The sequence below is a fragment of the Podarcis cretensis genome (genome assembly GCF_951804945.1).
Source record: "Podarcis cretensis genome assembly, chromosome: 2".
Taxonomy (NCBI): Eukaryota; Metazoa; Chordata; class Lepidosauria; order Squamata; family Lacertidae; genus Podarcis; species Podarcis cretensis.
In genome coordinates this window covers 1,938,283-1,953,852 of record NC_137171.1, presented here as the reverse complement: position 1 = coordinate 1,953,852, position 15,570 = coordinate 1,938,283, and the positions used below count along the sequence as shown (strand labels likewise).

Sequence of the window (15,570 nt, the reverse complement as noted above, 5' to 3'; positions counted from 1 at the left end):
GCAAACGGGCCTCTGGAATGGATCCCATTTGCAACCAGAGGTACCACTGTAACAACGGCACCAGGCAAGCCTCCCTGGAGAGTGTTTTCCAATATACATATGCATAGATAGTGTGTGTGTTCACAATTTTAATTAGGAGTTTTTATTTTGCAGTTGCATTCTAATGTTGGTGTATCCCATTTGGCAAACTGGGCTAAAGAATCTGGGTTTTTGAGACAGGAAGGGCTTTAGGCGCTTTGAGAAAACATTTGGAAGGAAAAAGGTGTTAAGCAGAAAATTACCTCAGGGAAAAAGGAGTAATTCCTGACCCCTTGGAGTCAGGAAGCTTAAAGAGAGGCCACTACATATTTTACTATTAGCCCAAGATCACTGCCGTTTCCTGTATGTATGGACTTAGGAACATTTAAAAAGGACCAGAGTCACAGAATTGTAGAGCTGGAAGGGACCCTGAGGGTCATCTAGTCCAACTCCCTGCAATGCAGCAATCTCAAGTAAACTGTAGGGTGCTGGGAGCAATAACCCAGGGAGCTGACTTATGCGGAGTGGGACCATTGGTCCATCCAGCTCAGTACGGTCTACACGGGTCGGCAGAGGCTCAACATCATCTCTTTCAGACAGGGTTCTCTCCTAGCCTTGCCTGGAGATGTTGGGGACTGAGCAGGCGGGGGGACCTTCTGCACGCAAACCTGATGCTCATCCAGTGAGCTATGGATCTTCCCAAACCTGAGGATTGGGACATAGCATAATGCTGACATAGCATTTTGAAATGCAGAAAGCATTGTGTGTGTGTCCCCTTATCAGTGTGTCCCTTTTGCTCTCTTCCAATACCTGCTGAAGGACATGCTCCTCCTGAGGCTGACCCAACCGGGAGCGACTTTCTGTCTCTTTGCTGCTGCTTCCCCCTGCTGGCAAAGGCTCTGCCTGGGCCTGGGCCGGGTCGCTCGGATCTTCTCCTGCCTCTGCCTCCATGTCTTCTGAAGAGGGGATCTGCTGCAGCCGAGGTTTCTCACTGGACTTGGCCATGCGCTGGGGTGGGAGGGAGAGAAGACCGAGTAAATCTGGGCTATGCAGGCTCAAAATAACCAACCCCACAAATTTCACTGGTTCTGCAAATGTAGGCAGTTTGACTGTGTTTTCCTATTCTGCATCCTGTATCTGAAATGCATTGCATACCGATGAATGGCCAGGCACCTTTCCTCAAGAGCTTGTTAGACGAGGGAATTAATCATTTTATTTGTATGCTGCCTTTCCAAAGTTAAAATGATGCTCAAGGTGGCTTACAATATATTAAAAATTACATAGCAAAAGTGCTCATAAACAAAACGCCAACAAGCACACAACCAAACAGAACATTTTCCACATAAATCATAAAATCCAAAGTAAAGATACAAAAATCAACAGCAACCATCCCTCCCCACAATAAACCCCCTAAGCGTTTGTTCTGCAGCCTCAGCTTTTGTAACTGGAGTCAGTCAGGACCGTTTCCTCCCAGGTCAGGTGGGCAGAGAGCAGGTCTTCCAGGACTCACAGCCAAGACAAAAACAGAACCTTGGGTGCTGGGGTTACAGCATGCCCCCTGCACTGCATTACCACACCAGCACACAAGGAGTGCTGCCTAGAGGTTGTTTATGTCAGTGGCCCCTCAACACAGGGACACAGAGAGCTGCTTTATATGAAGTGGGACCGGCACTCCACCTAGCTCAGCATTGTCCCCACTGCTCTTGGCTGTGAGTCCTGGAAGATCTGCTGCCTGCCTTGCAGACCTTTTCCCACCTGGCCTTGGAGGGTAGGACCCAGACTGACTTCGGCTGCAGAAGCTGAGGCTGCTGGATGACTCTTGGGCTGGAGGATTGTTTAGAGGGTTATTGACAATAATTTTGTTTGTAACTTTATTTTAGATGTTATGATTTATGTGGAAATTGTGTACTTTTTGATGTCTTTTATTAGTTAGGGCTACTTTTGTTACATTTGTAATCATGCTAGCACCTTGAGCATGGTTGTAACTGTGGAAAAGCAGCATACAAATGCGTGCATGTATATATGTATGAATGGCAGCGATTCTCCCAGGTTTCTGGCAGGGCACATTCCCAGCCCTGCTTCACGACTGAACCCAGCCCTTCCCCATCTGGAGGAGACCAGAGAAGAGCCTGCCTTGCCCAGCTGGGTCTGCTGCTTCAGCCTCTCCAGGAAGAGCGCATGGTGCTGCTGGTAGGCCAGCTGTTGCTGGACAGCTCTGGGGCTGGACGGCAGAGGCTCCGAGCGTGTCCTTCCCAAGGGCTTGTGGGGCGTGGGCATTGACAATCGCTCTGGGGGAAGCAGCTGGGAGCGGCTGAAGTGGAAAGGGACCGTTCCCAGTCCTGGAACTGCAAAGGAAAGAAGAGAAGCTAAGAATATAATCTGGAATACATCGCTTGTCAGTATTGTTCCCATAGGTGGGAAAGTGGGAGAGTGAAATGTTAAAAACCCAGTGTACATTTCCAGCTAAAGCAGGCTCTGCGTTCACAGCACAAGCGGGAAGGAAATACAGCAAAGCGAGTTAAGCATCACTTTGTGATAGTTCCTCCATTTTCACGTTTCCATCCCACAAGATTAAAATAACAACAACAACAACAACAACAACAACAACAACAACAACAACGCAGCAAGAAAACAGGCAAACAGTTTCTGCTGAATCCTTAGAAATGTCAAAGTGGCCTGGAAGGGGCTTTTGTCTGCCTCACTCATCACAGGCTGCCATAATAATAAAAAAAGAATGGAAGAAAAAACAAGAACAAATTCCTGAATTCTGTTCTGATAACCTACTCCAAATTGTGAAGGAGCAAAATCCTTATATTTTTATTTTTTTTAATGCCAGAAATCTGCTTCTATCTGCTGCTTAAAAAATCTAGAGGAGCAGTGATAAGTGAGGCACATTCACAGCTGTCACAGCACAGGTGGCTAGCTGGGGCGGCAGAATTCAGACGCTGCAAGGTTAGTCTGGAAAACCCGTCCATGATGTTCTCCTCTTCCCCTCATTCTATGTATGGGGCAGAGGGAAGGAGCTGCATGAGAGGGTCGGGATCTCTGTTTGACCGAGCTGATAAAAGCTCATCCTCCTCTGGCCGAGTCCTTCGGAATCGCCCTCGACGTGATTGACGACCTGAGCTTCTGATAAGGCTCCAGGCACAACCCCCATTCAGCAGAGTTTCCAGCAGCATGCGGAAGGATGAGATAGTATGAGCTACATGCTAGGAGTTTTATTTCTAACTACACAGACAGCAAAGAAAAATACATCCTCTCTCTGTGAGAGCAGAGAGCAACTGAAACAAAGGAACAGGAAACCAGTAACGTCACATCCGTCTCCAGTCTCCTGTGAGACTTTCAACAGTCTGGAATGTGTGGAATGTAAACAGAGTCTTGTGACTCCAAAGCACTGCTCAGTGACAAACAGAAACTAACAGAGAGAACACTTAAGCGGGGACCACAGTTCCTCTTCTTCCTCCTTCCCCTAAGATGTCGTGTGGGGCAATCAAAACAAATGTTCTTGCAATAATGCAGTGTGAGCTGCCTCTCTGCATGGCATTTAATTACATAGGGTTTTGTGGCACAATCTTGTCCGAAGGCCAAGATGTAAGGGGGACAATGAAGGACATAGCAAGATGGTTATTGTGGTATTTGTGATGATCATCAAAGCAGCAAAATGAGGAACTGACAAGTGCAAAAACATATATATAACCTGCTTGTTCAGTATGAACGTTATCAGCCTAGAGCATTCTTCTCCCAATAATCCCTCTGCTGCTACAGAACCTGCTATAAACACTACAAAACCCATCATGCTGTGCTATTTTTTTCTCCCTCGCATCTTGCTCATCTTCAATTACCCTTTGAGGAATACTGAACACAGTTCTCTTTTGTCTATGCAAACACGCACCAGTATCTTATTAAGTAAGACCCTTCCCTGCCCTATTGCCCCAAAGTGAGGGGCTGGTACGCACCTGTCACAAGAGGAGAATGGGGGAGAGAGGGCTCCAAGATTATAACAGGCTGCAGCCGAGTGGACAGTGGGTTCCCAGGCTCATGTTGCTCCAAGCTGGTTGGCAGGAAAACGGGCGCATGAGTGCTAGTCAGGACAGGCACCTTGTGAGCAAGGCCTGGGTGTGTCCGATGATCTCCATCGCCCTACAGAGAAAGAATTGGAGACGGTGGATCAAGAGCACCTCCCTGAGCCCTGAACCTGGTCACAAAGTTCTCAAAGCGATGAGGTGGGTGCAAAATAGGTGAGGTACGAGGGATTAGTTCAGATCAGGGGGTGGGCAGAAAGGAGATTGAAGAGGCAAGCAAGGAGATTCTGCCCCATAAAAATACTGTCACTGAAGCTTTTCTTCAGGAGAGAATCTGAGTTTGCTACTCAGAGAACTGTAGAGTTGGAAGAGAGCCCGAGGGGCATCCAGACCAGCCCTCAGCTGAAATCAATGGGCCTAACTTACTCATGCCCACTGGTTTCAGTGGGTCTACTCTGAGTAAACCACAGCAGAATACCACCCCCAGATCACTTGCCCCTTGACAATGCCTGGTACTCTAGAAACGGTCCCAGGTACACAGGAGAAGAGCCCTGCTGGATCAGGCCAAGGCCTAGAGTGGAACACAGGAAGCTGATTTAACCACTGGTACATCTAGCTCAGCCTTGTCTGCACTGACCAGCAGCAGCTGAACATGGATTCAGGCAGGGTTTCCCCCTCCCCCGCCCTGGAGATGCCAGGGATTGAACCTTCTGCATGCAAAAAGAAGAAGAAGAAGAGTTTGGATTTGATATCCCGCCTTTCACTCCCCTTCAGGAGTCTCAAAGCGGCTAACATTCTCCTTTCCCTTCCTCCCCCTCAACAAACACTCTGTGAGGTGAGTGGGGCTGAGAGACTTCAAAGAAGTGTGACTAGCCCAAGGTCACCCAGCAGCTGCATGTGGAGGAGCAGAGACACAAACCCGGTTCCCCAGATTACGAGACTACCGCTCTTAACCACTACACCACACTGGCTCTTAAGGCAGATGCTCTACCGCTGAGCTACAGACCATCTAGCTCAGCTTTCTGTTTCCCACTGCAACCAACCCAGATGACTCCAGAAGCTTCTATCATGGTTGTCACCTCGGCAAAGCCCCTCTAGACATACCCTGGCAGACGCTGCAGAAGTGGTCGGAAGTCCAAGGGTGAGTGCTGGGAGGGAGCCAGTGGTCTGAAGAGCAAACTGAGCCAATGAGCTCTCCTGCATTCTCAGGCGCTGAGCAAGGGGTGTCTGCATTAAAGACAGCAGGTGGGAGAACCAATCAGCTTCAGCGACTTTCAAGCTTCTGGGCTCAAGGGGATGCATGACCTGTCGCCAAGCAACTCCACTGTTGCTCTTCTGCCATGGAACCACTGCATGGCGGAGAGGATTCTGGGAGATCTGCTCAGGTTATGTAGACCCTCTGACAGACCGGCTGGTCCTTCCCATCTGCATAAATCATGTGTGCCTGTGAGAACACTTCCCAGAATCCTCCATCTGCAGGAGATCCTCAGCAGACGTTGCTGGCAGATCCTGGCTTTGATCTTGTTTGAATCTCGAGTCCACCCATTGATGCCCATTCACCCTGATTCCACCACATATTACAAAGGTGAACCAGCAAAAGAGAAGGGATCTGCACAATGACATGTTTGTGTATGGGAACTGTATGTGCAGCAACACATTTACTCACTTTCCAGCTCTCCACTTTTCAACCACTTTGATGTCGCAAAAGCAGAAGAAAGTTGACATATTTACACCTTTCTGCCCCAATTTTCTAAGAAAGGGCCTCTACAACCACTAAAATACCACTGGCAATAACTTATTAACATAGGAAACTGCCTTAAATGGAGTCGCACCACAGGTTGGTCTACGTAACTCAGTATTGTCTACGATTCTACAGCTGAAAGGCAGGGGCTTTGCTGGGTTTCAGGCAGGGACTCTTTGCCCCACCCTGCCTGAAGATGCAGGGGACTGAATGGGAGACCTTCTGCTTTTAAATATATGCTCAGCAACTGAGTTATGGCCCTTCTTCAAAAGGAGGAGGAGGAGGAGGAGGAGGAAGATTTCTTTAAAAAAGAAAGAAAAAAGCAGTAGATAAAACCAGACAGAAAAAAACAGCTTAGCAAATGGGCCTGCTGGAAGAGGCACAGTGGTGAAAAGGACATTTTTTGCAATGGACTTAAAATTTGCCAAATCGTAGTGCAAATAACCCTCAATTATAGGGTGAATGTTGTAAAACTTAGAGAAGATTGGAAGCATTTGTGTGGGGAGAAGGGGCTGATGAGGGAGTGAAACGGAGCCATTCTTACTAGAATTAAAATGATCAAAAGGCAGGTGGAAAGGTGTTTGTGTGTTACAAGACACAACTGCCTCTTTGTGTGATCCTGGTAGGTGGAAGCCAGCATTGGGTAGGTGGGTGGGTGCAGAGCCTAAGAAACCTGCTCTTCCTGCAGGTTTTCTTGGCTTACTGATCCCACAGGCCAGTCACAGACTCCATGGGGATCAACCCAAGTCTCCAGTCCTACAGGGTCCATACCTCTTGTGCAAGTCCTGGCGCGGCCGGCAGGGCTCCGTGCTCTGGCACCAGGCTGTCATTGGGTGAACTGCACCCAGACACTGGGGTGCTGCTGCTGCTGGGAGATGAATCTGCAGGTGAGAAAGAACATGCACAGCTTTGTCTACAGCAAGACCAGGACAAGCAAAGGAAGGGGAAAGAGAATGCTCAGGTACACAGTCATGGGAGACTTGAGGATTACTGGAGGAATGCCATAAGTCTTGGATGCAGTCATGATCAGGTATCGGGAACCTGTGGTCCACCAGACGTTGTGTGACTCTCAGCTGCCACCAGCCCCAGCCAGCATGCCCAATGGTCAGCGATGATGGGAGTGGTACTTGGAGGGGGACAGGTTTCTCATCCTTGGTTCATGCCACACAGGTATGGTGAACCAATCATGCAGGTTCACCATGAAGTTAAGCAGGTTCTATTTTGTTTATTTTTAAGATTTCTTACTCACCTTTTATCATACCATCCCAGGGTGGGTTACGACAATATGGTATGCAATTATAAAAACGTGGAAGAGTTATCAAACAAGTAAAATTGTCTTAACCAGAACAGTATAAATTCAGGAAGTGTCACTCCCCCGTGCAAACAGATGCACATGATAAGTTATACCTCTACCCAGCCACATGAAGTACACAACCTTTCCATCTTATAAGCCATTTCTTTTCCCAGAATACTTCATTCTGTCCCAGGTTTGTACCCAAACCCAACAGTATTCCATAGCTCAGGGGTGTTTTTTTCTTTAGGTTCCCTCCCACCTTACAGGATTATTTCCCAATGGGGGGGCACTTTTGCCATCTTTCGGGTTCCGTTGAACTTTTCATTTAATAAATAAAAATAACTGTGTTGTGGGGTTATTGTTTTTGCTTATTACCATGTTGTATACTTTTGTGTTGTCATATCGTAAACCACCCTGTGATCCTTGGACGAAAGGGGCAGGGAATAACTCTAATAAATAATAATTACATTTAATAAATAATAATAAATTTGATACTTCTCCCTTATGGGCAACACCAGGAACCACACTGGATAACTCTGACCACAGCCACACTGGACTGTTGTAAGGCAAGCCTGCATAGCTTGTGACCCGTCAGCTATACACAGTGGAAGTATCACTGGCACTGAAACGAAGGGGGAAGCTAAGCTTGGGGTGAGCAAGCTCCCCAGACCTCTGTTTCAAATGGGCTCATCTCAGCTGACTGAATGGGGGCTTCTTCACAAACAAGCTCATTCTTAGCCCAGCTGCGTCACAAACTATGGTCCCACTGCATTCCCAACAAAGGCAGTTAATCCTCTGAACCAGGAAATCCTTGGAACCCCGGAGCATCCTCATGGCAGTGGATGCTCCATAGCAAGACCACACCCACCAGACTCTTACCAATGGCTTCTGTCGGGCGCCTCTTCAAGGAAGGGGGTGCACTCTCCTTGCGCGTCAGTGGGTTTTTGCGCCGCTCGCCGGCCTTCTTTGTCTTGTAGCGCAACTTCAGGTTGGGTTCAGACGCTGTAGCAAATTCAGGAAAGAAGGTGAGAACCACCATATTTGACCGCTGGGGGTCAGGAAGTGCACTGGCCAGTGAGTCTTTGCTCTGGCAAGGCAGGCTCAGCACAAAGGTTGGGGATGAGAAGCTCCCCAACTCCACAATGGGGAAGATGCAGGGCTGGTGGAACCAAGGCCAGCCCAAAACTCAGGACCTCTGCTAGTCCCTGAGGCAGAGAATCCAAATGTATGCCATAAGGTGGAACTGAATGAATAAAAGTGATAGGCAACATCTGCACAAAGCACAATCCAATTTCTCATCTCATCTCACATTGGATGGTCATCTGTCATGGATGCTTTAGCTGAGATTCCTGCATTGCAGGGGCTCAACTAGATGACCCTTTGGGTCCCTTCTATCTCTACAATTCTTTGACTCTGTGATTCTTACTGTCATCACCCTTATCATTGCTACTAGACTGAAGGGGTGAGGAGGCCAAAGGATCTGCCCTCTCAGCAGAGGTGGTGGGGAGGCCCCTCTGAAGCTAGCCTGCATGAGACTGCATGAAAAGTTGCTGGTGCACACACATCTTAAGAGACTTCCAGGCTTTCCCCCGATTGTTCTATGCTTCATGCCTGTTACCCTTGAGTCTCCCTAATTATGACATTGTTTTTGTACAGCCCTGTTTTCTTCTTTGTAAGCACCTTTGAGCATAATCTGTTTGTGTGTGCAGAAAAGCAGCATTCAAAAATATGAATGAGTGAATGATTAACCCAGCAGCCATGTGTCTCACAGATAAGCCATTGATCACGTTCCTCTCCAGGTCAGGAAAACCAGGTTTCTGCAGATCAGACCAAGGCTGGCAGCCCTGTCCTCCTTGCCCCCCCCCCCTGGTTCACCTGGCAAACCCCACAAAAATGCTCTCTGACACTGCTCTTCCTCCTCACCTGTTTTCCTCAGTGGAAAGTGCTCTGGGGAGTCTCCGGAGCTGTTGGAGACAGGAGGGAAGAAACTGGGGAGGGCAGGGTTGGATGGGCCTTCATGTTCCATCGGTTCCAAAGATCTGCATGGAGGAGAAGAGAGAGCTTTGCTGCTGACTTGGTTTGACCTGAGCCACATTGTGGTTAAGGGAATGAGCAACCAGGAAGGAAGTCTGCACTTCAAATCTCACCTCAGCTGTGAATTATGGCTGGAGACAGACAGTTGCTGTGTCAAATCTGGCATTGCACATTTACCTGTAAAGTATTTATACCCCTCAGAGCCAGAGATGCTGGGGACTGAGGTATCACCTTTTGTATATAAAGTGTTTTCTCTACCACTGAGCTCATGTGTGTCCCCCACCCCCTGCAAAGTTCATCCTTCCAGGAGCAGCTAATGTCACTCTTGCAACCAAGAAAGGACACTTCAGACCAGTGGCGTAGCGTGGGTTGTCAGCACCCGGGGCAAGGCAAGTAATTTGCGCCCCCTAACCTGTGGATTTGCCCTAACCCCAGATGTTGCGCCCGGTGTGGCCGGCCCCCCCTGCACCCCCCACGCTACGCCACTGCTTCAGACACAGCACTCTTCCTTCCTATCTCCAACGACATTGCATGGGAAGTGACAGTCAAAACGGGTCTTATTCCCAATGACTTACAACAGCCTTCGCCAACTTGGCACATTCCAGTCTATTTGGACTTCAACTCCCATCATCCCCAGCCAGCACTGGCTTGGACTGATGGGCACTATGTTGGCTAAGGCTGGCTTACACTTTCATACTTCTGTGCAAACTAATGACATTCTATTTGATTTGTGAAAGCTGGGTGGTTAAGGACTCTCCATGTGATCAGTGCCTCAGATTTATTAGACCTACTTGGGATATAGGTCAGCGACCTTTGACTCAATTCTCATACTTCTATCATCCCAAACCAAAACCTTCCACACATTCTCTCTGACTTAAAAGCTTTAAATGTAACGTCACGGAGCATTACAGAATGGAAGACCAAATTAAATTATGCAGAATTTTTCAGCGTTCTTTCTAGTTATGACATCATGCTCTTGTGAAAAACTTGGCTGACATGACTTTATCGGTTTGGAGGGTAAACAGGTCTTGCAGGTTTGGGCAGTGCATTCTGAAAACCTGTCAAACATGTTTGACTGAAGAAGGAAGTGGGGAAAAGAGATTTGTGTGGATGACATCAGCAATGGTACTTCTATCATACCACTTTAAACTCGCTTCCATACAACAGTGCTTCTCCAACCTTAGCCACTATCTCTCAGCCTCAGCCCTTTACCTGCAACAAGGAGATGAGAATACTGGTCTGTCTTACAGGACTGTTGCTAAGGCTGACTTTGAGCACTTAGAAAAAGCACTACAGGGATCTCTGCAGCTGGACTCAGGATCAAAGCCCACTGAGTTCAAGAGGATTACTCCTGCACTCAGTGGCGTAGCGTGGGGGTGCAGGCCGCACCGGGCGCAACATCGGGGGGGGGGGCGCTCGCTGCCTCCGGAGTCGCCGAAGAGCCTCGGGCGCAGGCTGTAGCAGAGCCCCATGTCTCGCGGAACCGATGAGCTGTGTGCGCGTCTGGGCTGAAGGAGTCCGGCAGGCAACAGCTCTTAGTGCTCGCCGCGGTCCCCGTGCGTCAGGGCCGCGGAGGGCGCACCAGGCAGCCCCTCCTCACAGCGCCGCCGCCGCCGCTGCAGCTGCTGGGCCATGTTGCATTTTCCTCGCCTCTCTGCCCTCCTCCTCCTCTGGGCAAGCGGCGTCGTTTGGGCGGCAGCGGCAGCTCGCCTCAGATCACCTGACATGGACCCGCCGCCGCCGCCGTGGCTACCTTACCGTAAATACCCCAGCCCAGGCAGCAGCAAGAAGAAGCTGGCAGCGGCAGCAGGTTAGGGGTTAGGGGCGCAAATTACTTGCCTTGCCCCAGGTGCTGAAAACCCACGCTACGCCGCTGCCTGCACTAGCATGCACAAAACTTAAGTACGTCTGCCCCCTGAGTCCTGCCACCCACCCACCGGCAGAGCAGCCTTCTCCAACCTGGTGGCTTCTAGATGTTGCTGGACTACAGCTCCTATCATCTGTGACCACTGGCCATGCTGGCTGGAACTGATGGCACTGTAATCCAAAACATCTGGAGGACATCAGGTTGACGGACTACTACAGGTTTTCTTTCTTCCAGATGTGGAAAGCAGCTAGCACAGCAACACCCCCATTCTTTTTGGGTCTGAAGATACATCTGGAAATGTGTCTCCAGACTAAGCAACTGTTGTGGGCACCATATAATTTCTTTCACCAAAGAAAAACTGGTGGTGCTGGCAAGAGGCAACACATCTACGAACACCCCAAAACAAAACAAAAAAGCAGGCAATACCCGCCTCATAAACCCTGGTACCCCCATTCCAAAAAATAAAACATTTTAAAAAGAAAATATTTGGGATGAGTGGAATAGTATGGATGTTTCTGATGGTGTCCATGGGCAAGATCAGATCAGAAGGAGCAGATGTCCTTTTTCCACGTGAACCTTCCTGACCAGGACCATGAGAAATGACAGGCCCTCACAGGGTATGTATGCATGTATATGGCCGGCACTTCTTTTGTGACATAACTCTGATTGCTGGTAATGTAAATGGGCCAACTACTCTGTCACAGGGTGTAATAATAGAAGTGAAAGCAGGTCACTGGAGATGTGCCCAGGCAAGGCAATGGTGTGCCAAGAGCCAGAGCACGGGAGGTGGGAGGTGTAATACCAGACAGGCTAATCATGATCCGAGGGGTGTGTGAACTGGCTCAGTTTTGCCAGCACACCTAACACCCACAGAAAGCAGGTGGAGGATTATGGAGATGTAAAACCAAGTGCATGAAAAATAACACAGCACCAAGATGTGAAGCAGGGTCCTATGCATGTTTACGTGGAAATACAACCCCTATATTTAAGCAACTTGTGTTGGGGGGCAGCATATGGGCATGTGCACCAGCCCCACCCTCTACCCTCTGACTTCCCTGCTTGAGCAGGGAGCTCTGAAGGGGATTTTTTTAAGATTATTCCTCATGACTGGGAACTCTGATAATTCAGGGTTCCCAACCGTGGGAAGGTCAGGGTGGAGCAGCTCAAGAAGGGTGTGGAACACACACTGTCCACAAGCTGCTTAAACACAGAACGGAGCCTGAATGTGGCTTTTGTTCAGTGGGCCTTGCCCAAGGACCAGGAGCATGCAGGATTGTCTTCTTCATCCAGAATGTCCATTCTAGCCAATGGAGGTTTAATGTTCATAGTACGGGTGCAGAAAATGATATGAGCATATGCTGTGTGTGAAAATGGTGTAAATCAAGGACGCTCACATCTGGATAAATCAGGGTGAAACCCAGGGTATAAAATCAACCCAACCAGCTGGAGATCAATAGCCAAGCCATCCCTGCTTTACATTCTTTGGGGTTTGGGCTTTAACAAGAACTGAGACCTGGCATAGGACACAGCCAGCATACATGTATGTATTGACCTATATGCATCTACAACCAGATCACCTGTATGTAATGACTGGTGCATTGGTCCTTTCCAGAGCGGCCTGCTGTTTCTTCAGGATGACCTCAGCCAGCTTCTGCTTCACAACCATACTCGCTACAGCACCTGTTGAGCAAAAAACCGTCATGAGACGATGCCACCAAGACACAGCTCAGAGCCGTCTTTAGCACCTGCCACCCATCGGAATTAGGCTTCAGCTCCTTTCAGCAAAAGCCACAGCCCCTGAAGCTGTATCAACCCACTGGTAGCAAATCACTGGGAATCTGATTAAACTCAAAATGCATGCTAACATTTTTCAATAAGTAATTAAAGAATGGATTCACTTAAGAAGAGTGTGTGCTTTAAAAGAAGCAGCTTGCCATTCTCACTTTTCAAAAGAGACATTTGGTAGGACATGAAGGCAAATGTTCCCCCCTTTAATCCTCATAATGTGGTGATAATAAGTTGCAAAAGTTAGCAACGCACCAAGTTTTTTCTCTTTGTCATAGGAAGTCATCTTAATTCAACTCAGACCAATGGGCCCACCTACCACAGTATTGTATATATACCAAGGATGGGGAACCTGTGCATCTCTGGATGTTGTTAGACTCCAACTCCCATCAGCCCCAGCCAGAATGGTCAATGGTCAGGGAGAGTTTGTAGTCCAGCCACACCTGGATGGCCAAAGGTGAACCATCTTGTTCTGGTTCTACCTGGAGATGATCTACCTCAAGATCATCTCCTTGCACAGCATGGGCTCCACCACTCAGCAGCAGCTTTGTCCAAACCAATTTCTGCCAACCTCCTTCATTGAACGGCCCCAACTTGTACCACAATCCCCCCCCCATATCCTCACCATTCACAAAACTTTCCACTGTGTCTCTCATGAAAACACTCCCCCCCCCCAAAGTAAGAAGCTCCAAAAGCTTTGGCCTTTTCTCAAATGCAAAGCCACCCTGCTCCCTGATTGGCTGTGGGGCCCAGCAGAATAAGGGTCAAGCTCCTCACAGCCCTCAACTGTTCATTGCATGACTCCAGGGGGTGTGGCATTGGGAGCAGAAGGGGGGCACTCTGACCTAGAGCTGCAGAGATGCCTACTTTGCACATCATAATGATCAGAGAGAAGAGTTGCCAGCTGTGTGCAGGAGCTACCCTGCTTTGATCATCACTGTTCAAAGAAGTGCAGGTTTGTGGGAGGCACAGCAAGAGCTGTGCTGCTTCTCTATGAACACCTATGAGAGATCAAGGAGCAGGATGAAAGCACACACTCTCACATGCACCTTAGAGCACTTTTATGTTATGTAGAATTGCTTGCAGGTTTCCTACAGACATCTGGTTGGATACTGTGAGAATGAAATGTTGGACTAGAACATTTATGTTCTTAAGGCAATGTTTTCCAAACTTGGGTCCCAGTTGACTACAACTCCCATCATCCCTAGCTAGCAGCAATGCTTGTTTTCTAGAAAAATGGGTGCTGGTACTCATCATGAAGTTGTTACAGTAAGTGCCACAATTTTAACAATAAAAATGCGGTGCCGGCACTGCGTACTCTTGAGTACCCGGGGGGGGGGGGGAGCACTGGCTAGCAGGACCAGTGGTCAGAGATGATGGGAGTTGTGGTCCAACAACAGCTGGGGACCTAAGTCTGAGAAACACTGCTTTAAGGGAAAACACACTCAGAACTTGGATGAGGTCACCCTTCCTGTGCCTCCCCAAGAACCAGATTGCTGTTTCCAGTATCGGAACTGTGCTATGTTATTCTGGGGCACAGCACCACCTCCAAAGTGCTGACACAGCATGGGAAGTGACTGAGAGGAATTCCCAGGGGTGTCTCTCAGCAGACCCAAGAGGTGTGAGTGCAAGCCAGAAAGTAGGCTGCTTCCAATCACTATAACACCACCCCAGCAGAGTGCTATGGATGGGCCTTGGGCCAAGGGGCTGAAGTTCACATTCCTCCTAGCCAAGGACTGCCTAGGTCACCGTCTCAGCCTCAGTTCCCTATGTGTAAAACAGGTGCATTACTGAACCAGCTGGCATGTATGGATTTTTTTAAGTTACATTTTTGATTTTTTAAAAAATAATCAGTGCAAGAACATTACAGCCCCACTAGATAAGAAATTCCATTTACAACAGATTAAGTCTGCCATCCTCAGCTAAAGACAGGAATTTCAGATTAATATTGTATCCTTTCATCTACCTATACTGTCACTACCAAATGCTTTTTATTAATACAATGAGATGGCGGCAACCCTATGCCAACTCAGTGGGACTTCTTTCTGAGTAGCAACATATAGGATTGGACTCTACAATGTGTATTTTTCTTTCTCTACTATAATTTATGCTGTGTATGATGCACACACACAAACACCAGACCCCCAGGTATATAAATTCAAAAAATAAAAATAAAATAAAATAGGAGAGTTGTATCTATCCAGGAAGAAACGGGTGCAAACCAGCCCATTGTTCTAATTTTGAAAAATCTCAGGATCTTATGCAGATCCTATGATCCGCAGGGCTGCTTTGAGTGTTATTATCTGAAAACAACAACAGCTGGGTGTAACTTTCTGAGTCACTCCTTGGTCTGAAAAACATTTGAGATTACAATGTTCAAATGGTGCAGGCTCCAGACCTCAGAAGCTTTCTCTCCTGATGATACTTGGCTACCACAATGCGTATGAAGACGTATTCTAGGAAATGGTGGGAGATGCAGCTGCTCTCCATTTTAGAATCTGTGGGGTTGAACACACTTACAATGCAAGAGCAATGCAGCTCACTCGGACCATTAAGCAATGCATCACATGGGCTGAGACTAAGGGAGAAGAAGCTTCAAACAACAGGTGATTTGAAGGAAGGGAAAACAGAAACCAGTGAAACAGGGAAGGTGCAGCTCTAGAGCTGGACGCTAGATGGCAGAAAGGGTTAACATATGGGGACCAATGCCATCAGCAGTATGAGAAATTGGGTGCCCCTGGTTGCTACTGACATGGACCACCTAAATATCTTAGAACTGCAAGAGACCTAAATTAGCTGGCTACTGAGG

At 48.2% G+C, this 15,570-nt stretch overlaps 1 protein-coding gene and 1 long non-coding RNA gene across 8 annotated transcripts in view; one reads left to right on the top strand and one right to left on the bottom strand.

The window, feature by feature from the left end:
* Positions 1–15,570, bottom strand: part of HDAC7 (histone deacetylase 7) — a 194,053-nt gene that overhangs the window by 34,424 nt on the left and 144,059 nt on the right. For all 6 annotated transcript variants that reach the window (XM_079967811.1, XM_079967813.1, XM_079967814.1 and 3 more), the window contains 8 exons: positions 12,554–12,656; positions 8,999–9,114; positions 7,955–8,077; positions 6,553–6,662; positions 5,145–5,267; positions 3,975–4,158; positions 2,152–2,363; positions 829–1,026 (listed from right to left, as the gene is read on the bottom strand). In XM_079967811.1, the coding sequence (XP_079823937.1) occupies positions 829–1,026; positions 2,152–2,363; positions 3,975–4,158; positions 5,145–5,267; positions 6,553–6,662; positions 7,955–8,077; positions 8,999–9,114; positions 12,554–12,656 (1,169 nt within the window). The remainder of the gene's footprint in view (positions 1–828; positions 1,027–2,151; positions 2,364–3,974; positions 4,159–5,144; positions 5,268–6,552; positions 6,663–7,954; positions 8,078–8,998; positions 9,115–12,553; positions 12,657–15,570) is intronic.
* Positions 9,604–12,881, top strand: LOC307211352. 2 transcript variants are annotated; one of them, XR_013836398.1, is made up of 3 exons: positions 10,244–10,469; positions 10,996–11,593; positions 12,589–12,881. It is a non-coding gene; the product is annotated as an uncharacterized lncRNA (long non-coding RNA). The 2 variants fall into 2 exon arrangements; XR_013836397.1 differs by lacking the exons at positions 10,244–10,469; positions 10,996–11,593 and adding an exon at positions 9,604–10,234.